Source organism: Anolis carolinensis, unplaced genomic scaffold (genome assembly GCF_035594765.1).
Source record: "Anolis carolinensis isolate JA03-04 unplaced genomic scaffold, rAnoCar3.1.pri scaffold_14, whole genome shotgun sequence".
Taxonomy (NCBI): Eukaryota; Metazoa; Chordata; class Lepidosauria; order Squamata; family Dactyloidae; genus Anolis; species Anolis carolinensis.
Genome location: NW_026943825.1, coordinates 14782180 through 14806709, shown reverse-complemented (window position 1 = coordinate 14806709; position 24530 = coordinate 14782180). Strand labels below are relative to the sequence as shown.

The 24530-nt window shown below is 42.2% G+C and overlaps 1 protein-coding gene across 1 annotated transcript; it reads left to right on the top strand.

The window, feature by feature from the left end:
- The first annotated feature begins 12996 nt into the window (after positions 1-12996).
- LOC107983367 (keratin-associated protein 5-1-like) lies at positions 12997-24530 on the top strand. Its single transcript, XM_062965212.1, has 3 exons — positions 12997-13063; positions 13679-14110; positions 24061-24530. Exons 1-3 carry the CDS (start codon positions 12997-12999, stop codon positions 24528-24530), a joined length of 969 nt encoding a protein of 322 aa, XP_062821282.1.

Here is a 24530-nt window from a genome sequence, read left to right as displayed (position 1 = left end):
TGTGCATATGGCAGGGCTCAGGCCGCATTGTAGTAAGTGATCTGTGGTTTGCTCTACTCCACACTCGCATGTTGTGGACTCCACTTTGAAGCCTCATTTCTTAAGATTGGCTCTGCATCTCGTGGTGCCTTCCACGTTGCTCAGACTTCGGTGTACCTAGGAAGTAGTTTCTCATTCGGTATCACTGAACTGCAGCATGCAACTATAGAACTGATGTAGTTTGATATCCTTTTAACTCCAATGCTAGGAAGTCCTGGGAGCTGTAGGTTTACAAACACGTTAGCCTTCACTGTCAAAGAGTGCTGGTACCTTACCAAACTGCAACTTCCAGGATTCCCTAGCATTGAGCCATTGTAGTTAAAGTGGGGTCAAGCTGCATTAATTCAACAGTGTATTTGCACCCAAAGACAGCTACAATCACAATTCTGTAAGACTGGAAAAAAAGACAAAAGGTGCCATAAAAATGGAAGAATGGAAGGCAACCAATTTGAGAAGCCAGGCAAAACTGGGGATTGTGCTGAAGAGTGAATTGTAGCATGTGTTACTGGTGCGAAAGGTGTACAAATCTTCTCATAGTTTGGGACAAGTATTTTGAGCCATTTTCCTTCTACTGCAGGCACAGCTTCAAAAACTATGGAGGTTTCAAAAGCCATTTGCAATTTGAGAGTCATTCTGCGCAAAAATTCTCACAGGGTGGTTTTGCGCAGAAAACTGCATTTTCTCTGCAGAAAAAAAGCATTTGACATAGGGAACCATTTTTTCAGCACAGAAATATGGATTCTTGCATGGAAAAGGATCACAATAAGATATAAAAAATATAGGAGGAATTTCAAGAAATTTCAGCAAAATCAAATATTTTGGGGGCATTGGATAACGAGTCTGTGGATAAAGTGTGTTTATTTACTGTACTAAACTAAGAGTATTACTGCATGGAAATGTTTGTTTTCTCCTAGATCAGATAGACAGTGATGGAAATGAATCCTTCATGAAGATAAAACTGTTCTTGGGACCCACCAAGGGATCTCTAAAACCTTATAGACCATCTCCTCTTGGTCTACCTCTTCTGAATTTTGCCATCTTTGAAGTCTTTAAGTGTCCCAGTGTCCTCCACATTTCCTTAAGAGACGTTGCCAAAGGATTTCCAAGTCATACCTCTTGGGGGCAGTCAAGGACCATCTTGGAACTTCCACCTTGGACTAGGCCAAAGTAGCCACTCTATGATAGTCAAGGAGAATGCTGACTCCTCCAAATTAATGCTCAGAAGACATGTCATTGTGCAATTATTAGGGTTTATATGATTTAGTTTATGCCTTCAAGCCAATGATTGACTTTTGTGGTGGCCCTCTGAATTTCATAGGGCTTTCTTGAGTACTTTAGGGTGGTTTGTCTTCTTCTTAAAATAGTCGATAGCATCTTGCGTTCTCTGGCAATCAGCCATACCAATACAAAATACAGGAGAGTTCTGGTTGACCAACTTCTGGTTAACCAACATATTATCCGACGTGCTTGCCAGAGTTATGAGACTCTTCCCTTCGGCGAGCACCTGGTTTAGGGAAGCCTGGTGTGTGTTGCTGCCTAGGGCTCCCCTAAACTGGGTAATTGCCAAAGGGAAGTGTTGCATCCCAAGGCAGCTTGAACACTGGAAACCAAACAGAGCCCAATAATCATATTATATCTTTATTAAAACAATAATCAATTCAGGAAAGAATAAGTGGAAAGGATGAGTGAGCAACAGTCCTTTAAGGAATGGTATAAATTAGTCCAAAGAGTTGAAGAGATATTTCCAATATTATTGTCCAAAGTCCAGAAACCGAAACACGCTCAAAACTGTCGAGAAGTTCTTGAGCGGGGAAAACAACAAGAAAGCAGGAGTGAATAACAAGGTCCAAAGTCACTAGGAAGTCTTGGATTTCAAGGCAGGCAGAAGACAAAGCTAAAAGCAATCTGGATTCAGGAATAAAGCAAGGACGTGAATTCACTCCGGATTAAACCAGGAGTCGCGGCTCGGCTTGGCCGCCAGGAACAGGAGACTCGGCTTGGAAATCAGGGAACTGGAAATGGTGAAGTCGCTACGTTGACACCACAACTTGTTCACAGTGCAAGACACTTTCATAGAAGTTAGATCTAATAACAGCGAAGGGAAACTAATTCCCCAAAGGTTCCCAAGGCAATCTGCTATCCAGTATCCCCTCTAGATGCCAATTGTTGACTCCTTCAAAACTGCTGTGTCTGAGATCTCTGTTGCTGCAAAAACTGCCTTCTGTTAAAGGATACATTCCCTGGGGAGCTCGGAATATCTGGTTCTTCCACGGGAGTAATGTCAACAATATCTCTCCCAATTAAGGATGCCTCGGAGCTATCCACAGCTGGGGTCTATAATTGGAAGGAACTCGGAGGAGAACTGGGTAAAAAATCAATGTAAGCTTCATCCTGGTCAAAGTTCATTTCTGAACCAGGTTCAGAACCCAAAGGTGGCTGGGATACAACAGGAAGAGGCTTTTCCCTCCGGCAAGCACCCGCACTTTGGAGAAGCCCGGTGCATGTTGCTAGTCAGCAACACGGCCCGGGCTTCCCTAAACTGGGCACTTGTGAAAGGGAGAAGGCTCTTCCCTTCCGCAAGTGCCTGGCACTTTGGAGAAGGCTGGGCCATGTTGCTAGGCAGCAGTACAGCTCGGGCTTCTATAAACCAGGTGCTTGCTGAAGGGAGGAGGCTCTTCCCTTTCGCAAGCGCCTGGCACTTTGGAGAAGCCCGGGCCATGTTGCTAGGCAGTAGCATGGCCCGGGCTTCCCTAAACCGGGTGCTTGCCGAAGGGAAGAGGCTCTTCCCTTCTGCAAGCTTCTGCCACTTTGGAGAAGCCCATGCTGTGTTGCTAGTCAGTAGCATGGCCCGGGCTTCTCTAAACTGGGCACTTGCCGAAGGGAGGAGGCTCTTCCCTTCCGCAAGCACCCAGCTTGCTGGGAGGGATAATAGGACCTCCCTTTTATCCAACAGTTCTGGTTATCCGACATTCGGCTCGCCTGTTTATCTTGGATAACCGGAACTCTATTGTAAGGGTTTGTTCATGCTATGTAATAACAATAAAATTTCATAACAGTCTTGGTTGTATCCTATGGCTTCCTGGAATTTGTAGTTAGAAGAGACATTATCTGGTTGATCATTTGCGGTGGTGCAATGGATGAACTGCTTGTGAACTGCTGACCTGAAGGTTGGGTTGCTGATCTGCTGTTTATTGGCACCGAGCTGGGTTCAGCACCATCGTATGGTCAGGACTCCCTCCCACCTCCAAAGCAATGGTCAAAACCATCCCAAGGCAGATCTGACATTTATCACTGCAGTTACCATGGAATAAAAGGTCCATATTGACTCATTCTTCATGTCCTCTTCAGGTTCTCACACTTTGGCAGACATACAATAAACCCATAGAATAAACAAGTGGACATGCAAACATAGTTGAAAAGTAATGGGGTTTTATTAAAGGACTCAGCTGAAAGAGGTACCAATAAATGTTGTACATGGGGGGGGGTATATTTTCCATGAAACGATATTTCTGCAATTATACAGTTGCCATGTTGTGTTATTGCAAGGATTCCGTATTGAACAAAGACGTGGTTAAATCAGATTTGGCTCATCATCAAGACCTCAACCCATACAGATCCTGTGTTGTTTGACATAGTTACGAGTTGGATAGGATCTCATCTGGATGTCTTGTCAATACTGATGAGATGGGGGGAATGATGCTGAGAAAGGGGTCAAATATGCTGAGAAGAAAAAGCAAAAATGGAGGGGCGTTTCAGCTGGAAATGCATGCTGGGACATGCCTGGTCTAGTGCCCAATCCTCGATTGGTTGGAATGTATATGTGTGTGTGTGTGTGTGTGTGTGTGTGTGTGTGTGTGTATATATATATATATATATATATATATATATATATATATATATATACTAGCTGTGCCCGGCCAGGCATTGCTGTGGCTAGGACTTTATTTTTCTTTTCTTTTTGTTGTATCAACCTAGAGGCGTGGATGATGGGTTGTGTTGTTAAATTTCGAGGTTGGGGGGCATGTAGTTTTGTTGTTTTGTCCGCTGCCCTGATGCCATCACATATATATATATATATATATATATATATATATATATATATATCTTTGATCCCTGTTTGGTTGGAATGTATATAATTTTGAACCCTGATTGGTTGGAATTTATGTAAGTCCGATCCCTGATTGGTTGGAATGCATATAATTTTGATCCTTGATTGGTTGGAATTTATATAAGTCCCATTCTCAATTAGTTGGAATTTATATAACTTTGATCCCTGATAGGTTGGAATGCATATAACTGAAATCCCTGATTGGATGGAATGTATATAACTTATTCTGATTGATTGGAATTTATGTAAGTCCAATCCCTGATTGGTTGGAATTTAAATAACTTCGATCCCTGATTGGTTGGAATTTATATAAGTCCGATTCTCAGCTGGAGTTTATGTAACTTTGATCCCCGATTGGTTGGAATGCATATAAATGCAATTCCTGATTGGATGGAATGTATATAACTTATTCTGACTGATTGGAACTTATGTAAGTCCAATCCCTGATTGGTTGGAATTTATATAAGACCGATCCCTGATTGGTTGGAATTTAAATAACTTCAATCCCTGATTGGTTGGAATTTAAATAACTTCAATCCCTGATTGGTTGGAATTTATATAACTTCGATATTTGTTTAGTTGGAATTCATATATGTGTGGTTCTGACTAGTTGTCTCATAACACAACACTGGCAAGCTGGTGCAGAGGCTGTCCATTTCATTTTCTATTGGCTTCATAGGTTATGCATTTCAATATGGTCTAGGGTCCAGGGGTTGTGGTGGTGAAGACTTGGCATTTACGCACATTGTTATAAAGAGCGGATCCCGGGAAAGTCAATTCCCATTGTTTCAGTTGTATTCCTACTTCCGTCCCATGACTGATTGAGGCTATGTTTCTTCCACAGGATCTGGGACACGACGGGTAAACACAACAGCTTTGCGACTGGCAAGATTTCAGAGGAGATGGGCTATAGCAGCCATCTTCTTTCTAAAAAATTGAGTTAAAAAAAGAGAAAAATAATACATCAATTTTACCCTGATTGATTGGGATTTCTGTAAGCTTGATCTCTGGGACATACTGAGCTTCATTCTTAATTGGTTGAGAGATATGTAAGCGTAACACCTTATTGGCTGGGATTTATATAAATCGGATCCCTTGTTGGTTGGGATTTCTGTACGCTTGATCCCCAATTGGGTGGAACTAATGGAAGTTTGATCCCCGATTGGTTGAGATGCAAGTAAGATTTTGAAAAAGATCTTGGAGTCCTCATGGACAACAAAATAACATGAGTCCACAGTGTAAGGCAGCAGCTTAAAAAGCCAATGGGATTTTGGCCTGCTTATATAGGACTATAGTGTCTAGATCCAGGGAAGTCATGCTACCCTTCTATTCATTTCTGCCCTGGTCAGACCACACCTGGAATCACTCTGTGTCCAATTCTGGGCACCTAAATTCAAGGGAGATGTTGACAAGCTGGAATGTGTTCAGAGGAGGGTAACTCAAATGGTCAAGGGTCTGAAGAACAAGCCCTATGAGGAGCGGCTTCAAGAGCTGGGCTTGTTTAGCTTGCAGAAGAGAAGGCTGAGAGGAGGCAAGATGAGGTCCATGGATCAAGAAGTGAGGGGAAGTCACAGGGAGGAGGGAGCAAGCTTGTTTTCTGCTGTCCTGGAGACTAGGACGTGTAACAGCGGCTTCAAACTACAAGAAAGAAAGGAGATTCCACCTGACCATGAGGAAGAACTTCCTCACTGTGAAAGCTGTTCAGCAGTGGAACCTTCTGCCCTGGAGTGTGGTGGAGGCTCCTTCTTTGGAGGCTTTTAAGCAGAGGCTGGATGGCCATCTGTTGGAGATGCTTTGAATGCGAATGCCCTACTTCTTGGCAGAATGGGGTTGGACTGGATGGCTCATGAGATCTCTTTCAACTCTACTATTCTATGATTCTATGATGTCCAGTTGGGTGGGATTAATGGAAGCTTGATCATTGATTGGTTGGGATTCCTGTAATCTTGATCCTGATTGGTTGGGATTAATGGAAGTGTGTTCCCTGATTGATTGGGATTCCTGTAATCTTGATCCTGATTGGTTGGGATTAATGGAAGCGTGATCCCTGATTGGTTGGGATGTCTATAAACTTACTACCTGAGGGAGAACAAAATCACCTGACCCCTAAAGTGGAATGAATTTAACCATAATTGCAGCGATTTAGCCAGACCATCTCCCCATTCCCCACCCCCAAACAACGTACAATGTGGCATGATATTCTGAAGGGCTGGTTGGTGGTCTTGGCAGAGGGTGGGGGGATTAGAAGGGAACTCCTTCCTGGGGAGACCCTCACTACTTTGTCAGAAGTCCAGCCAACGAGCACCGCTCCGTCATCGCTGTTGCTACCGAAGCCACCACCGTGGGAAGTACACGATGACATGCAGCATGCCATCTTGTGGGATGAACCAGATCCTGTGAGATATGGGGGGGGGGGGGGAGAGAGAGAGAGAGAGAGAGAGAGAGAGAGAGAGAGAGAGCAATTAAATAGAGAAAATATATGTGCTAATTAATGGATTGATTCAGTTTCACCCAACTTTAACTGTCATGGATCCTGGGATTTGGTGAAGCTGAAAGCATTTAGTCATCTAAACACATAATAAAAGTGAAAATATGTATGTGGCTGGGGTGTCCACTTCCACAGACAGGCTCCCACTTCCACAAATAGCTATAGCTCCCACTACTCAGGAGACACCGATGGCCATCCATCCAATGACATTGCAGGTTATGGCGAGTGCCGTGAACACGTCCAAGAGCCATGCCAATGTCCTCCACAAACACCATCCTGCCCACCACCCAAGTGAACGCTTTCAAACAAGGACAATTTCCTCTTAGAATTTCTGTGCTTCCTCTACCACAGACATCCCAGTGTTTCTTATTTTCTCCATTAGTATGGAATTTGCATGACCCCACCCACTGTAGCATCTGGGATGTATAGTTCACCTGCAATCCAAGAGCATTCTGAACCCCACCAATGATGGATCTAGAACTAACATGGCACATAGAATCCCCATAGAATCCCATATATATATATATATATATATATATATATATATATAGAGAGAGAGAGAGAGAGAGAGAGAGAGAGAGAGCGTAGGCGAAGAGGAAATGGAGATATAAACATAGGTTAAAATTATCAGGATAGAGAAAAGATGGACAACACATTATTAATAATATTACATGTAATATATAATATATAATGAATATTATTATATTGTATTATTAGTATTATATTGTATTACAAAATAATATTATTAATATTATATGCATATACAATATATTATAATCTATATATATAAAAGAGTGATGGCATCACGGCAGTGGACAAAACAACAAAAGTAAACACCCCACAACCTCGAAAATTGACAGCACAACCCCTCATCCATGCCTCTAGCTTGATACAACAAAAAGAAAAGAAAAATAAAGTCCTAATTAGAGGGAGAGGAATAATTGTTTTTATCCAATTGTTGCCAGTTAGAAGGCTAAGCTCTGCTCACTTGGTCTCCTAGCAACCCACTCAGCCCAGGGGACCCTTTACCTTAACTACCACCAATTCCTCAATACTTTATTTCCCATACCACTATACTTCGCCACAGCAATACGTGGCCGGGCACAGCTAGTATTATATATTATTGTAAATTATATTGTATATATGTATATATGCATGTGTATATACATATATACATAGACACACACACACACACACACGCACACATATATATATATAATTAGCAAAGCATGAAGTTATGAAGTAGCAACAAAAATACTTTTATGGTTGGGGGTCACCACAACAAGAGGCACTGTCTTAAGGGTTTGCGCCGCAATAGGAAGGTTGAGGACCGCTGTGGTAGATGGTACAGGATGACAAAGACAAGGACAAACAGACTGAAGGATAGTTTATCCTAGAGTTGTGACTATGTTGAACTCTGTAGTTTTGCACTGATGTGGCATTGGGGGATGTGTGGTGTTGGTGAGGATATGGAGGGATGGATGTGTTGCTTTGTAGTGTGTGTGGTGGAAGGCATGTAATTTCATTGTGCAATAGCACAGTGACAAATAAAGCTATTTTAATCTCAAGAGGAAGACATCAACAAAATCCTTCCCACCCCAAACCATGCAAGAAAACCCTATGATCTTAGGATCACCATAAGTCAAAAATGACTTGAGGGCACACAGTGACAATGAAAGTGACACCTGTCCAAGGATGCTATTAACATACTCTACTTTTAAGATGGGTTCTCTATGGGATCAACTAGGCAGCTGGCCATTTTCCTTTGCCTATTGCCAAACAAAACGAACAAAGTAAAGCTTACCTGAGTCTACTGGCTGTGGATGGAGATGGACATCAACGGCGACACTGGAAGAACTGCTGGGTTTTAAAAACACTTTTATACAGAGCTTCCATGCAGCTCAGTGTTTTAATTATAGGTGGAGGACAACCCAGCAATGTCATTGGTTTCCAGGCTATAACAGAAAAAAAATGTGATTCATTGCTTGTGAAAATGTCCCATAGAAGGAAGCGTGGAGACTCCAACAAACCAGAGTGAGGGCAAAGGGCACGTCATGAGATCTGGATGCTTCTCGTTGACTCATGGCTGTAGATGAAAAATGCATGGGTCTCCACTGGGGGGCATGGTATGAGCATCTCTGAGATGGTTCTCTTCAGATTGCAATAGCTGGGGCTAGAGAAGAAGACACTTGTGTAAATATAGACAGGGTTATACAGTAGGTGCATTGCAAATTGTGCTGGTACGGCTGTACCAGAAGCTCCAACCTTATTTTCTTTCTGCTAATGTTTGCAGTCATAGGGCAGGCTGCCTGTCCATCATCATGAAGTTTGGTTCCACCCCTTGTTCAGGGCTCTGGGAGGGAAGGAGCCATTTTTAAGTCAGTCTCACTAAGGAAGCGAAGCTATAGGACGTAGACCAGCTCGTCCCATAGAAAAGCTTCATATTTCAAGAACATCCGGGGATATAGAACATCTGAGGAAACAGAAACAGAAATTCCAGAGGGAAAGTCCCAAAAGCTCTGGCTGAGAGCTTACAGCCTCTCAGCCTCACAGCTCCTGAGGGAAACAGCCCTAAGTTTCTAAAGACTCAAAGAGAGAACAACATCACAGATCCACGGAACCCCAGCTGAAACATCTGCAAGCCTTGGCTGGTAGGTCCACTCGATACCCAGACGCATTTGGAATCGGTAGTGTGCCCCACAACAGCTAAGCCCATATTGATAGACAGCCTGGGAGAGGTTATAAGAGAGTTTTCACAGTTATCCAAAGCCAATCGCCTGTCCCTTGGGGACAAGACTGAAAGGGCCAACAGTCTATTAAGGAAACCTCACAGATCCACGGAACCCCAGCTGAAACATCTGCAAGCCTTGGTTGGTAGGTCCACTCGATACCCAGACGCACTTGGAATCGGTAGTGGGTCCCACATCAGCTAGGCCCATATAATAAACAGCCTGGGAGAGGTTATAAGGGGTTTTCTTCTTATAGAGAAAGCACAGTTATCCAAAGCCAATTGCCTGTCCCCTGGGGACAAGACTGAAAAGGCCAACAGTCTATTAAGGAAACCTTGAAGTGTTATTTGACTCCTTGAAGATTTGTTATTTGTTCAACAATAAAGACTTTGTTATCTCATTAAAGACTCAAAGGACTATCCTTTTCAGGAAAATCCTCAAGAACCTTTCACTGAGGCGCCCTGGCTTCCCGCTGGGCATAAAGTATACGTCCTATACAAAGACAATAGTTACAGGCCCAGCGCGTGACAGAACACAAACCTAAACAGTAGCAAAATTACAGTTGTGAAGTAGCAACGAAAATAATTTTATGGTTGGGGGGTCACCACAACATGAGGAATTGTATTAAGGGGTCATGGCATTAGGAAGGTTAAGAACCACTGCCCTAGATCTATTCCTGGACACTTTATTGCACTTAAAATAGTTGTATTTATTGCCGTAAAGCTGCCTGAGATGGATAGTTATTATCTTCGACATTGGTGCACTAATAATACCTTTTATTGTAGCTTGGCTTCAGAGGTCAACCCATAATAAGTGTGCTTCTACATAACTTGTAAAGAAGCCAACTGGACCCAGTGGTGTCACAAAACCATCCTTGGCTATATTAAGAGAGGGGTCAAATTGGTGCCTTCGTGTTGTTTTAACAATGTTATTAATGGATCTGTTTATATTGTTTTGTTTTTATGATTGCATTTTGGGTATTAAATTTTGCCAATTTTTGTAAGCCACCCTGAGTCCCCTCGGGTGAGAAGGGCGGGGTATAAATGTTGTAAATAAATAATAAATAAATATCTTCAAATACTCTTTCATTCCCTAATATGCCTCTGTATGAGAGCCAGTGTTGTGTAGTGGACTGCCTCACTAAAATACATCTCCTAGGATTCCATAATTCATGTCACGACTTTTGTTGGGGGCGTTGATCCATTATTTGGGAGCATTCCAAAATGTGATGTTTGTTTTCGGTTTGGGGGCCCAAAAATTGGATTAATATTGAGAGGGGGCTTTCCACCCACTGGCTCCCCTTCCTGGCATGGAGGCTTCCGTTCTTCTTACCTGGCACCTGCTGTTTCTACTCTAGAGTAAGAGGTGCTCGGCTGCAGTCCCTGGCAGGCGTGTGCACTTTCCGGGCACTAAAATGTGTTAGCCATGTGGACCTGGTGCAGGCAGGCCCAGAAAATGTGCATGCCTGCCAGGGCCTGCAGCTGAGTGCCTCTTACTCTAAGAGGTGCTCAGCTGCAGGTGCACTCTGGGCCTGTCTGCACACCCCACCTGTTGTGACTCAGCCACAGTATAGCCAGAGTCAGGATGAAGAAGGGGATTCTGGGTTTCAGATAGAAGAGCCAGAAGATGATGGCATGAGAATGCAAGCTGAATCAGAGGCTGGAGAATTGCAGTTTGAGCAGAATGAACTGTTGACCCCAGAAGCCATAGATAACAGCCAGGATGACATTCCCATGGGAATTAATGAGCAAGAGAGCACTCAAGTCCCGGTTCAGGTGCAAGATAATGAAGACCTTGATCTATCTAGGGCGGACCGTCTGTTATGGAGAGGTTCTCAGGTCTGTAGGAGTGAGAGGCTAGCGGGAAAGAAAGAGGCCAGTTCTGGGAAACGAAATGCCTTTCTTGGGTGCTTTTAAAAGTGTGTGTTTGCAGATAGCTCGTTGTCAAAGCAAATCCTCGCTTCATCTGTATGGAAGTTCTTGTTTCATGCTTAGGAAAAGTCTTCCTGGATCTTTGTACTTTTGGGCCTTGTTTTTGGGATCTACTGACTACTGCCTTTGCCTTATGGATTATTAGACTGCTATGGTTTATGGACTAATGGATTTTCATGACTTATAAACTATTTGGATTCCTATTGACTCTTTTACGGCAACTTTGAAAAACCTTTCAACTCCCTGCTTTGATTTATATATTTGCTTTTGCTCAATAAAACTTCAAAAGACTGTCTTCTGTGTCTGACTGAGTGTCTATAGCAAGGTAAACTATTCTGAGGTGCGACACAGACAAAACCCTGAATTCATCTCGAGCAGTTTTTCATGCTTGACATGCTCAGGAGGGGGCTTCCCATTTCGTGCTCCCGAAGAAATGGGTGACGCGAAAGTAACTGTAGAAATGGTAGGAATGGTAGGAACAAATTCTGTGCACATGTCTATTATGGATGCACCAATAGTTATGCGGATATAACAAAATAGTGGATATATTATACTTACATATGTTTCTCCCACAACCGTCTTTGCTCCATCGTGGTTTTACTTAAACTTTTATATTTTTGAATGGCACTGCCTCTCATGACGAACTACACTTGGTTGTTGGTAACTTTCCAAGTTGAATTTAACTTGCTGGCTGTCACTCTTAATGTCTGGAATGGCTTAGTACTCTACTCACCACAAAAGTGTGATTTTGCCAGGCATCTAGACTTTATGTGATAAAATAGTAAACCACATCGTACGCATGAATCAACAAATGATGCTTGCTTTTCCTATGACTGTACTTGAAATAAAGGCATGCAAACTCTACAATGGCTTCCTCGTCCCCATAAATATATAAAAAGAAAGCAATTTACAGTGTCGAATCTGGACGCCTTGTTATATCATGCCCAGAATAGGGCACGAGTGGTTATTAAATGATTGTGGGAGTGAGGCTTCCTGGGAGGAGGGGAATGCAATTTGTAGATCTTTGCTAATGAGAAGCCACAACTAGTGTCTCACTCTCCATGTGACACCCTAAAACTGTATATAAGTCCTCGTCCTCTCACAACTTTTCCAATCAATCTCCAGTTGAGTCTCCAAACGTTGCATTCCACGAAGAAGTCGGTAAGTGTCATTTGAATCTATTGACTTTTCTATCTTCTAAGGGTTGTGCATTTTTTCCAAGTACAGTGGAAATAGTCAAGGAGATGGGGTACATGTGGCCAACAGATATTAATAGACTGAAACACTGACTATCCCATAGTAATGGCATTATGAAGTGGTAGTGATGAGTGGTAGTGGACCATGCACTTCATACAATGGGACATCCATTATCTTCATGATTTACCTGTGGTCTTCCTGTAGAAACCTAGACCGCATTGGTCAGGAACCTAGACTGCATTGACTTTTGTTGTGATCCAAAATTGATCGTATAGAAACATTGAGACAGTTTGGTTAATTCAGACCCAAAATTCATCTAAATGGGGCAGTGAACCCACACCCAAATCACCATACTTTGAAAAAGCTATCTAAACTCCAAGCAAACCAACTAACCGTAGGAGAAAGTGCCAGTTAGTCAAGAGGAAGGTCAAAATGTCTTGGAAGATTTCGATCTTGAAATCTCTAATTGCATAATAATGGTAGTTCCATAAATGTCTCTTGAAGATGGAGAAAACCATAGATTTGGAACAAAGCCGGTCCAACAATGAGGCGAATAAAGGGGTCGCTTCAGGTGCCAAACATACAGGGGCGCAGTCGAGACTGCTTTTTCTGTTGATTTGTTGTAAAACATGATGTTTTGGTGCTTAATTTGTAAAATCTTAATGTAATTTGATGTTTAATAGGCTTTTCCTTAATCCCTCCTTATTATCTAACATTTTCACTTATCCAACGCTTTTATTTTTCAGTGATTTTTTTTTGGGGGGGTGGTGCCAAAATTCTGTTCGCCTACACTTGAAAAATACCTAGAGCTGGCTCTGATTTGGAAAGAAGCCCATAGGCCATCGAGTCCAATCCCCTGCTCAATGTAACATCTCCAGCTACAGCATCCCAGTAGGTAGCTGCCCAGTCTCTTAGCAAGTGGTTGCATTGTCACATTGCTCGTAGTGCCAAGATGTTCCTTCTCATAATTAATTTAAATCTACTGTCCTGTAACGTAATACCCATCACTCTTCTTCTTGATCAGGCTGAACATGGTCAACTCCTTCAACTTTTCCTCATAGGTTTAGTTCTCCATCCTTGTCTCCAGCTCTTTTTGTTCATGGTCTGCTTGGACTCGCCAAGCTTTGTTGACTCAATATCTTCCTGCAAAGCCCCTTGACTCTTCTCTTTTTTGTCTGTGTTTCAGATTTCCTCCTCGTCCACAAGATGTCCTGTTGTGGTGGTGGTTGTTGTGGTGGCTGCTGTGGCGGCAGCTATGGTGGCGGCTATGGCGGCGGCCATGGTGGTGCCGGTGGAGGTGGTGGATCCTTTGTTGGCTACACCTTAGGCAGAGATATCCACGTCACCCCTGGCGAGTGCTACATGATCACCCCTGGACCATACCTGAGAGACTGCTGTGGGGTCTCAGTGTGTTGCCATTGTGTGTGCGTTCCTGACTGCTGTCCTTGCGGCTCTGGAGGCTACGGTGGCTACGGAGGCTATGGCGGAGGCTGTGGCGGTGGAGGCCTGGAGGTCGACATCATTGGCGAAAGCCGCAACATTACCATGCCAGCTACCTACCTCTGCAGCAGAGTTCATTGTGCCGAGTCCTGCTGCACGTGCTGCGAGCCATGCTGCTGTACATGCTAAACTCACCACCGAAAGCCAAGAATCCAAGGAATTGCCGAAGACATGAACAAACATTCAAGCTCCTGGGCATGATCTCCAAAAGGAATGCTTGTGTGCCAGTCCAACGAGGAGTGGCTTGCAAGCAGGACTTATGGAGATACATCTCCCAAGGCTCTTTCTTCATATCCTACCTATCGTTGCTTTCCTCACCCATCTCCATGACTTAATACACTCTCTACTTCCTTATTTATTCCCATGTTTCTTTATTTGTATTTTTGAGACCATATTTACTTTTTTTTTGCAACAACCTAGGAAAGGCATGCTTTTCCATATGTCTAGAGGTATCTAATGTTCTTCTAAGACAGTAGTTCTCAACCTGTGGGTCCCGTCCACAGGTGTTTTAGCCTTCAACTCCCAGAAATCCCAGCCATCTATGAGAATTTCTAAGAGTTGAAAGCCAAAACATTTGGGGACCCAGAGGTTGAGAACCATTGCTCTAGAACAAAAGCTTGGTGCTTTGGAGGTCCATAAGTGCCACCTTAAACTAAAACAAGCAAGCAAACAAAAACCCAACTAGAAGTCACTTCTGGTTGTCCAATGCACCAACTGATCTATTAATGAATTCAGGAAAGTCTTTCAAATGACTTAAAATTTTTTGCTCTTGGAGCAAGAATTCAATCTTACTTTTTCTACCCATGTTCTAGAACAAGCTGAATTTTCTCCTAGATATCTGGCCTAAACGGAAAATGGAGGTCGACAAAAGTGTGTTAGTTCCTTTAACTGGTGTTTAAATAACAAAAGCTAAAGGAGACACAAAGAGTTTGAGAGAAGGGGATGTATTGTTGTGGTTAGATGAAATGGTTGATGACGGTATGAAGGATACGGTGTCCCAGAGACCTCATGTTACGGCCGCTTCTTGGAGAAGGATCGTGTGCTTCCTCCATTGCCAACTTTGTCAACTTTGCTTCTTTCGTTCATTAAAGTTTCACACAGCATTGCAATTTTCAGTCTCAGTGTCTCCTTGGTTTTGTCTGTCCATTTTTTTTTAATTACTCCATTTGGTTTGGGGTTGTTGTGTGTTTTCCGGTCTATAGGGCCATGTTCCAGAAGCATTCCAGAATGCTTCTGGAACATGGTCATACAGCCTGTAAAACACACAACAACGCTGTGATTCCAGCCATGAAAGCCTTCAACAATCCATTTGGTTTCATCCATTTCACTGGCTGCATTTATTATTTGTCTGATTTATACTATGCAGTCATTTTGGGTAAAACTTATTAAAATAGTGCTTCACGTAAACACACACTGAACAATATTTCACAATTCTTGGAAGAGAGCAAGACTTTGGTACAATACGAATGAGGATGATAGCAATGAAGGGCAAATTAAAGCAACAGTACCTCAAAACACCAATAAGCAAGAAATACAACTTTAAATAAAAAATAATCAACACACACATTTACTCGAAGATGCCGAGTTTTTCAGCCCTTATTTATGAGCCGAAAAAGCCTCCCCCCCCCTTATAATCGGGTCAAGGTCAAGGCCAGAAACAGAGCCTGCAGGCTGTTGCTTGCAATATGTGATCTATTTATCTCTTCTTCTCCCTTATCAGTGTGTTTTCTTTTGCAAAGCCTCCCTCGCTCTTAATCAAGGGAATGTATTGAAAAGTGAAAGCACCCTTGCAAGTCAGGAACAAAAATATATATTCATTAATCTTATGAAAGCATTTTCTCCTGAAATTTTTGTTAAACTCTCCTACAGATATATAGGCATTAACCCCTTGTAAGCTTTTGCAATCTCTATGTACCTTTATATGTGTATCTATCTATATACATTAATTTTATATATGAATTTCCCTTCATATGTTTGGAGGTCTTTGCAAATCCTTTATACATATAGATCCATGTACCTGTGTATATGTAGCCATACATATACATTATTTTTATATATGAATTTACCCTCATATGTTTGCAAGTCTCTGCAAATATCTATATAAAGAGAGATATCTGGATAGATATGAATATATTCTTACCGACCTACCTTGCACACAAATATATATAGACATGTCTAGATAGATATGAATATATATATATATATATATATATATATATATATATATATATATATGTCTTGCAAATATTGCCAATCTCCTCCACAAACACCACACTGCCCATCATCCAAGTGAAGGCTTTCATACGGGGACAATGTCCTCCTAGATGTTATGTGTTTCCACAAACATCCCAGTGTTTCTGACTCCCCATGTTGATGTGGAATTTGCATGACTCCGTCCACTGCCTCTCCCTTAACCCTTTCCTATTATTTTCTATGACACACAGCAAACAGAGGAAGTGATCCGCAACTGAACATACTAGAGAGGTTTGGGGAGAATTCACCATGATTTATAGGAGTTGTAGGGACTGGGATGTATAGTTCACCTGGAATTAAGGAGCACTCTGAACTCCACCAATGGAACTAACTTGGCACACAGAACCCCCATGACAAAGAAAAAATACTAGGGGTCTTTGGAGGGATTTAGAGGAGTTGTAGTTCACCTACATCCAGAGCGCACTAGGAACCCAAACAATGATGGATCTGGACCAAACTTGGCAAGCATACCTGACATGCCCATATTGGAATACTGGTGGGTTTTGAGGGGAATTGGCCTGGACATTTTGGAGTTGTAGGTACTGGGATGTATAGTTCACCTGCAATCAATGAGCACTCTGAACTCCACCAGAGATGAATTGGACCAAACTTGGCACACAGAGATCCCATGATCAACAGAAAATATGGGGGGTCTTTAGGGGGAATTCACCTTGATTTGGGGGAGTTGTAGTTCACCTGCATCCAGAGAACAATATGAAGCCAAACACTGATGGACCTGGAGCAAACTTGGCACACAGACCTGATATGTTGAAATATAATTACTGGAGGGATTTGGTGGAACTGACCTTCCTGTGACCTCCACTGATGATGGACTTGGTCCAAACTTGGCACACAGAACCCCCATGACTAACTGAATCTACTGGAGGGGTTCGAGGGGACTGACTCAACATAGTTGCAGTTGTAGTTTATTCTACATGGTTTTTCTAAACAATATAATTAAGCAGACGTCCACCATGGATATGATCCAGCATCAGCTTGCCATGTAAAAATAAGTGGTTCCCGGCATTACTGGTTTCACGGTTTGATTGGAAACAAAATGATTCAGTGTCTTTTTTGTTTGTTTGGTGGTCATCATTACACTGTTCAAGACCGCATCTAGGTCAGGGAGGTGATTTTGGTGTAAATCCGACCTGGATCCAGCATGTATGTGGTGTAGTACTCAATGAATGGGTTGGAGTCCTGAGGAACCTAGGTTGGAATCCCAGCTCCACCATGAAAATCATCTAGGTGACCTTGGAGAAGTTACACTATCTACCTGATCTTTTAGTAGTAATTTTAGTGTTGAATTAGGACTCTGAAAAACCAAGGTTCTACACATCTACGTCAGGGAGGTGATTTTGGTGTAAATCCGACCTGGATCCAGCATGTATGTGGTGTAGTACTCAATGAATGGGTTGGAGTCCTGAGGAACCTAGGTTTGAATCCCAGCTCCACCATGAAAATCATCACCTTTGAGAAGTTACACTATCTACCTGATCTTTTAGTAGTAAGTTTAGTGTTAATTTAGGACTCTGAGAGACCAAGGTTCAAATTCTTATTTGGCCATGTAAACCCAATATATAAGGACTATATTTTACGCTGATGTTCCACCTTAAATGCGTGTATGTATATGTATATATATGTATATATGTACATATGTATATATGTGTGTGTGTGTGTGTATGTGTATATATATATATATATATATATATACACACACACACACACACACACACACACACACACACACACATTCTGCTTCAATAAACAGCTTGTGTGTCATATTGGCTCCTGTCTGGTTTTTGGGTGCTCACGCTGCCTTGGGGTGCAATACACTACCACATTCCAAGGCCACATACACAACCATTCAACAGCTTTTATGACCCGGACGTTCTTCCTAATAGGAATCTTTTTTTGAGGAGTTTGAATCCATTGTTCCATAGTGTCCTAGAACAGCAGAAACCAAGCCAGTCCCATCTTCAATATGGCATCCTTTTCTATTTTTTTTTTATTGAACGTGTTTATACATACAAAAGAGTGAGGACAATATCAGGTATAGGAAAGATATGGAAATGAAGAAAGAGAAAAAAGAATTTAAAAAGAATGGTGAATTGTGAGCGTAAAAAGAAAAAAAGAAAAATGATAAAATTGGGAAAAAATGGGAAAATGTAAAGAAAAAAAATAAAAATGTGAAGAATAGAGAAAAAAAATCAAAGATTAAAATTAAAAGGTTGGTTGTACTTCCTGTCTTTTCTTCAGGGTAGCAAAATCTGCTGTTTATCTATATATATAAAAGGGTAATGAAATTTCGGCCTAGGACAAAATAACAAAACTACATATCCCAGAAACATGAAACTTGGCAGCACAACCCCTCATCCATGCCTCTACGTTCATACAACAAAAAGAAAAGAAAAATAAAGTCCTAATTAGAGGGAGAGGAATAATTGCTTTCATCCAATTGCTGCCAGTTAGAAGGCTAAGCTCCATCTACTTGGTCTCCTAGCAACCCACTCAGCCCAGGGGACAAGCAGAGTTAGGCCTCACTTAGGCCTCTTCCACACTGCCTATAAAATACAGATTATCTGATTTCCCATACCACCACAGCAACGCGTGGCCGGGTACAGCTAGTATTATATAGGTTATTGTCTCTTTATCTCTAAGTTGTTGTGAAAATATTTTCTTATTTAATAAAATATGTCAATAAAGTCCAGTCTATTCTTTCTTTTGGTTTACAATGGTGGGTCTTCAAGCGGTAAGTTAAATTGTCCATATTCTTTATGTCCATAATTTTTAATATCCATTCCTCCTTAGTTGGTGTCTCTGTTGTCTTCCATTTCCTTGCATACACTATTCTTGCTGCCGTTACAAAGTAATTAAACAGGATCTCTTGATTCTTGTTGAAGTTCATAGCTGTCATACCTAGTAAAAAATACTCCGGTTTCATCTGAAAATTGTTTTTAAAGATTTTTTGTATTGTCCCATGGATTGTTTTCCAATAATCTTTTGCAATTTTGCATCCCCACCACATGTGGTAGAAAGTGCCCACTTGTTTGTCGCGCTTCCAACAGTGGACTTTTATATTTTTGTAACACTTTGCAAATTTTCGATTCTCCATGATAAACATCTACGGATGCCTAAGTTGCTCCTCAGATGGATTCATGGTTTCCAGACCTTTGACAATTTTGGCTTCCTTCCTCTGAACATGATCATGCTGGACAATGGGATGTTGGATGTTGCAAACTTAAAAAAGCAACTTTTCTCATCTCACCCCATTTTTGTTTCCTTAGGAATAAAAAGAAATACACACCTTCTGTTGCTCTCCTTCCCCTCCTTCCCTCCCTATTGGCTCAAACATTCTTGCAATAATAGTAATAATAATAATAAATCCTGCAAATTTGCAAGAGTCTCTCTTTTTCTTCCCCTTACACCCAAGCAATCTTATTTCTTCTTCCTGACTTGCAAGAGTCTCTCTTTTTCTTCCCCTTACACCCATGCAATCTTTTTCTTCTTCCTGACTTGCAAGAGTCTCTCTTTTTCTTCCCCTTACACCCATGCAATATTTTTCTTCTTCTTGGCTTGCAAGAGGCTCTCTTTTTCTTCCCCTTACACCCATGCAATCTTTTTCTTCTTCCTGGCTTGCAAGAGGCTCTCTTTTTCTTCCCCTTACACCCATGCAATCTTTTTCTTCTTCCTGGCTTGCAAGACACTCTCACTCACTCTCATTTCGCTTTTGAAAATATTTCCTTGTCTCTCTCTCTCTCTTAAAAAAATAAGATAACTCCAGCCTGGGAGGAGAAGCAGAGAAGGGAGGTTTTGGAAAAGAAAACATACTGTGGCCTCCAGGCTCCGCTGCCTGGCTTGACCTTGACCCGATTATAAGCCAGGGGAGGCTTTTTCAGCCCCCAAAAAGAGATTAAAAAACTCAGCTTATCTTCGAGCATATATGGTAAATTGGAGTCCAAAATATGGGTCTGACCTTTTCGGCCTTCGAAGGTAGTTCCTGCAGAATCAGATCTAATTTTATTTTAATACGATGTTGTTCTTCAAGTTGGTTCATTTAGTGGCAAGTGTGGTTGTTTTGAGGGTGGAACCCCCATAAAACCCAAAGCTGAATGATGTGATATTACTTTCGATGTCATCACAATGTGACAATATGGCCCATGGGAAGGAAGCAGGGGTAAATGGATCCTTCCCCCTCTGCTATTGCCTAACCACCGCAAATGTTACATTTTTGGATTGTTATCAATGGGGTGGAGAACCTGTAACTGGTCTCCAGGGTAAGCATCTACAGATGCCTAAGTTGCTCCTCAGAGGGATTCATGGCTTCCAGACCTTTGACGATTTTGGCTTCCTTCCTCTGAACATGTTCCAACTTGATCACGCTGGACAATGGGATGTTGGACGTTGCAAACTTTAAAAAGCAACTTTTCTGATGTATTGCTTCCAACTATGAAGCTACCAAATTCTATTAAACGTAGAAGTGTGAGCCTCTACACGTACACATTATTGCCAACTCAAGCTGATTCTAGATTTTTGGGTCTACACAAAACCCAAGGATTAAACAAACCGTGAAACATTCGACTGTGTTGTCCTATAAATTTTAATAGGAGCTACTTTGGCAATTATATACAGAGAAGGACGCAGTTCCTATGTTGTCAGAGCTTCTAACAACCATGTGGCATCACGTTCCTAGTGGGAAAAGCCGAGAAAATCAATGAATAATGTCTGATAATGATGAGAGATGCAACCGTGGTATGTCATAAATGGTGTATTTATTTTCTAAATAGATATTATGGTACTATTCTGGGTTTCAGATGCCAATGACTCAACAGACTCCCAACAGAGAAAGAAAGGGACTAAAATAATACTAAGAATTTGCACCCTAGAGATGTTGGCTTGCTAATCCCAATTGGCCCAATCCATCTTGAATTGGAGAACTTTCAAATCCTGATGTCAAGTATCTCCAAGGCTTCCCACTGATCAATTCATCTTGTAGTAACAACACAGGTTAGTAACTAGGAAAGCCAGGAGTAGTTTTCCAACACTGTTGTGGACGTAATGTTCAACACTGTAAAAATCTTTGATGGTTGAGTTTTGGCTTAGTTCATTCACTAAGCAACACATGTCAAAAGTAGAATGAGATTTTCATCCATCATTTCTTGTAATGATCTTGTGTGTTGTCGGAGATGGACATTATTAGGTAGCCCATTATCCACGGCCTTCTCAATCTATTGGCCCAACAATGAGTCTGCTGACCTCATTGTTGTACTCACAGCCCATAATACATTCTTACCCACATATATTATGTTGTTACTATAACTATATTTTAATATGTTTACGAGGAACTCTACATTTTAGTCAACTGTGTTGGGGCTGGCTTTCAAGCTTTTCCCTTTGAAGGAACTTGGACCTATAAATATATTTTTGTGGTTTTTCTAAAGGGTATAATTAAGTAGACGTCCGCCATGGGCATGATCCAGAATCGGCTTGCCGTGTAAAAATAGAGCACCCATAAGTGGTGGCCGGCATTATTGGTTATTAAACCCAGGTTCCCATTTTGGGCTTTCATGGTGAGTAAGGATTAATATGGCGTCATGGTGTGGTTGGGAACAAAATGATTCAGTGTCTTTATGTCTTTTTCTTTGGTGGTCATCATTACACTGTTCAAGGCCGCATCTACACCAGATAGGTTATTCTGGTGTCAATCTGGCTCATATCCAGCACGTATGTGGTGTAGCACTCGATGAATGGACTGGAGTCCTGAGGTTTGAGGACTTGGTTTGAATCCCAGTTCCACCATGAAAATCAACTAGGTGGCCTTGGAGAAGTTGCACCATCTAGCTGATCTTTTAGTAGTAATTTTAGTGTTGAATTAGGACTCTAAGAGACTAAGATTCAAATTCCTATTTGGCCATGTAAACCCACCGAACGGTGTTGGTCAAGCCACATTGTCTTAGCTTCTGATAGAAGCAATCTTGCTGAGAAAAGCACTCAGTAGGGACATGGTAAGGTCACCGTAATTCAGAAATATCTTGAATGTACCCTACAACAACTCCAAAGTCATAATATTTGTATGTGGTTCAAATATTTCTATTTTCTTTCCCTTGTGGCCTTCTTTGCCTTGAATGATCATTGCCTGATGAAGGAACACCTGGTCTCCAAACACTGCAAAAAAAAAAAACATTTGGAGACTTCGTGAAGGTACGACCTCAATGTGGACCATGAAATATTCGGTGTGCTGTTCTTTTGCTTTCTTTTTCTTGTGACTCCATTGATTTTTTGGTTTTTTAGAGTCTTAACTCAGAATTAAACAAAACTACTTAAAAGAAGAAATGTCATGTCCTGGTCAACCCAACTCCCCTCGCCTTCATTGGATGGCATTAACCAAAGTGAATGCAGTCCAGTTCATTTCCCAGCTCCACAGCTGACCATAAAAGTATAAAAAGAAAGGCATCCATGGGGTGCAAACGAGATGCCTTGTTAAATGGCTTTAGAAGGAGACCACAATTAGCAAGCAGTTTTGTAGAGTCACACAAGGAGAACCAAGCACGATGGTGTTAATAATTGGCAGCTGATGTGGGACTGTGTCATCTTTACTCACCAACCGAGGAGTGTATAAAAGCACCGGCAGGTCAGCTACCTTCCATAACTTCAGTGAACGTCCATACAACTGTTTCTTCTCCAGACATCTTTTTGAAGGACTAGGTAAGCCATTGCCTTTGATCTACAGTGGTCAATGCTGGTCCCATGTCAAGGTTTTGGGTTACATTTGAAGGGAGCCGTCCAAGGAAGGTGGTGGGTTCTTTGTCCTGACTTCCAAGAGGCATCCAACTATATTGGGTCATAATTTCATGTTGGTTCTTTGTTTGAATGAAGATTGATTGATATTTGTAGCATATCTTCCATATCTTCTACAAGACCCAGAAGCTATCAAGCTGTTGTATGTCTTTCGGGCTGTGTGGCCATGTTCCAGAAGTAGTCTCTCCTGACGTTTCGCCCACATCTATGTCAGGCATCCTCAGAGGATCCTCACAACCTCTGAGGATGCCTGCCATAGATGTGGGCAAAACATCAGGAGAGTATGCTTCTGGAACATGGCCACACAGCCCGAAAGACATACAACAACCCTGTGATCCCAGCCATGAAAGCCTTCGACAACACATTGAGCTATCAAGCTGCTACTGTTGACCCAATGGGGATAGAAAGAACCTCATTCCATGAATGAGCAGCTGCTTTGAACTCAATGAGGGAAGGTAGGGAGAAGAGCTCAAAAATGGAGTGCACACTCTCTGCTTACTTCCCTCTGAGTTCAGACCAGCCCCATCTTCATAGTCCAACTAATTGTCAGAATGGAGTGGGGCCATAGATACTTGAAACCGCCCTGAGTCCCATCCGGGAGATAGGGTGGTATATAAATAAAGTATTATTATTATTATTATTATTATTATTATTATTATACCCAAACTGGTTCTGTTTTTCTTTATGGTTTGCATGGACGTATCTGTCATGATCTCCAATCCTTGACATTTCTGGTCGGCTGACAAGGAACAGATGCCAGCCATAAAACAGGCCAGCCATAAAACCTCAATGACCCTCTGGTATGTGGGAGCCCCTATATATGTGGGCCAAAGAGAAGGTTCTGGCATTCGGTACAATAAAATCTGTTGGAATCTACCAGCGTGTCTTGGTGCTTTTTTCCTTTGGAAGATTGACCCACAGCACAACTGGGAGAAGAGAATCCGACAGTTTCCAAGCTTTGTTGACTGCATGTTCTCCCCCAAAGCACGTTGTCTCTTCTCTTCCTCTGTGTTTCAGATTTCCTTCACTTCCTCAAGATGGCCTGTTGTGGCTCTGGTTGTTGTGGTGACTGTTGTGGTGGCGGCTATGGAGGCTACGGCGGCTACGGTGGAGGCTACGGAGGAGATGGCGGTGGAGTGCTGGCTGCCGTTGGCGTTAACAAAAACGTCCACGTCCGAGATCATGGTTGCACCATGGTCTTCCCCACTCCTTACATTACGAACAACGGCGATTTCCGAATGTGCTGCCGCGAAGTGTGTGCCCACGAATGTTGCAAACCCTGCTGCGGTGGTGGTGGCTATGGGGGCTACGGAGGCGGAGATGGGGGCTATGGAGGCCAAGGCCCTGGCCTGAGAGTTGACATGCGTCAAGCCGGCTCGACCGTCCATGTGCCAGGCTCGTACCTGTTCAGCTGTTACCCATGTGCTAGTTCATGCACTGAATGCTGCGACCCATGCTGTTGTGGGTCATGCTGTGGGCCATGCTAA

Coding starts and splice junctions, on each gene's coding strand:
- LOC107983367 (XM_062965212.1), top strand. CDS start 12,997: ATGGAGAAAACCATAGATTTGGAACAAAGCCGGTCCAACAATGAGGCG. Junction 13,064..13,678: donor GAATAAAGGGGTCGCTTCAG/GTGCCAAACATA, acceptor TCTGTGTTTCAG/ATTTCCTCCTCGTCCACAAG. Junction 14,111..24,060: donor GTGCTGCGAGCCATGCTGCT/GTACATGCTAAA, acceptor TCTGTGTTTCAG/ATTTCCTTCACTTCCTCAAG.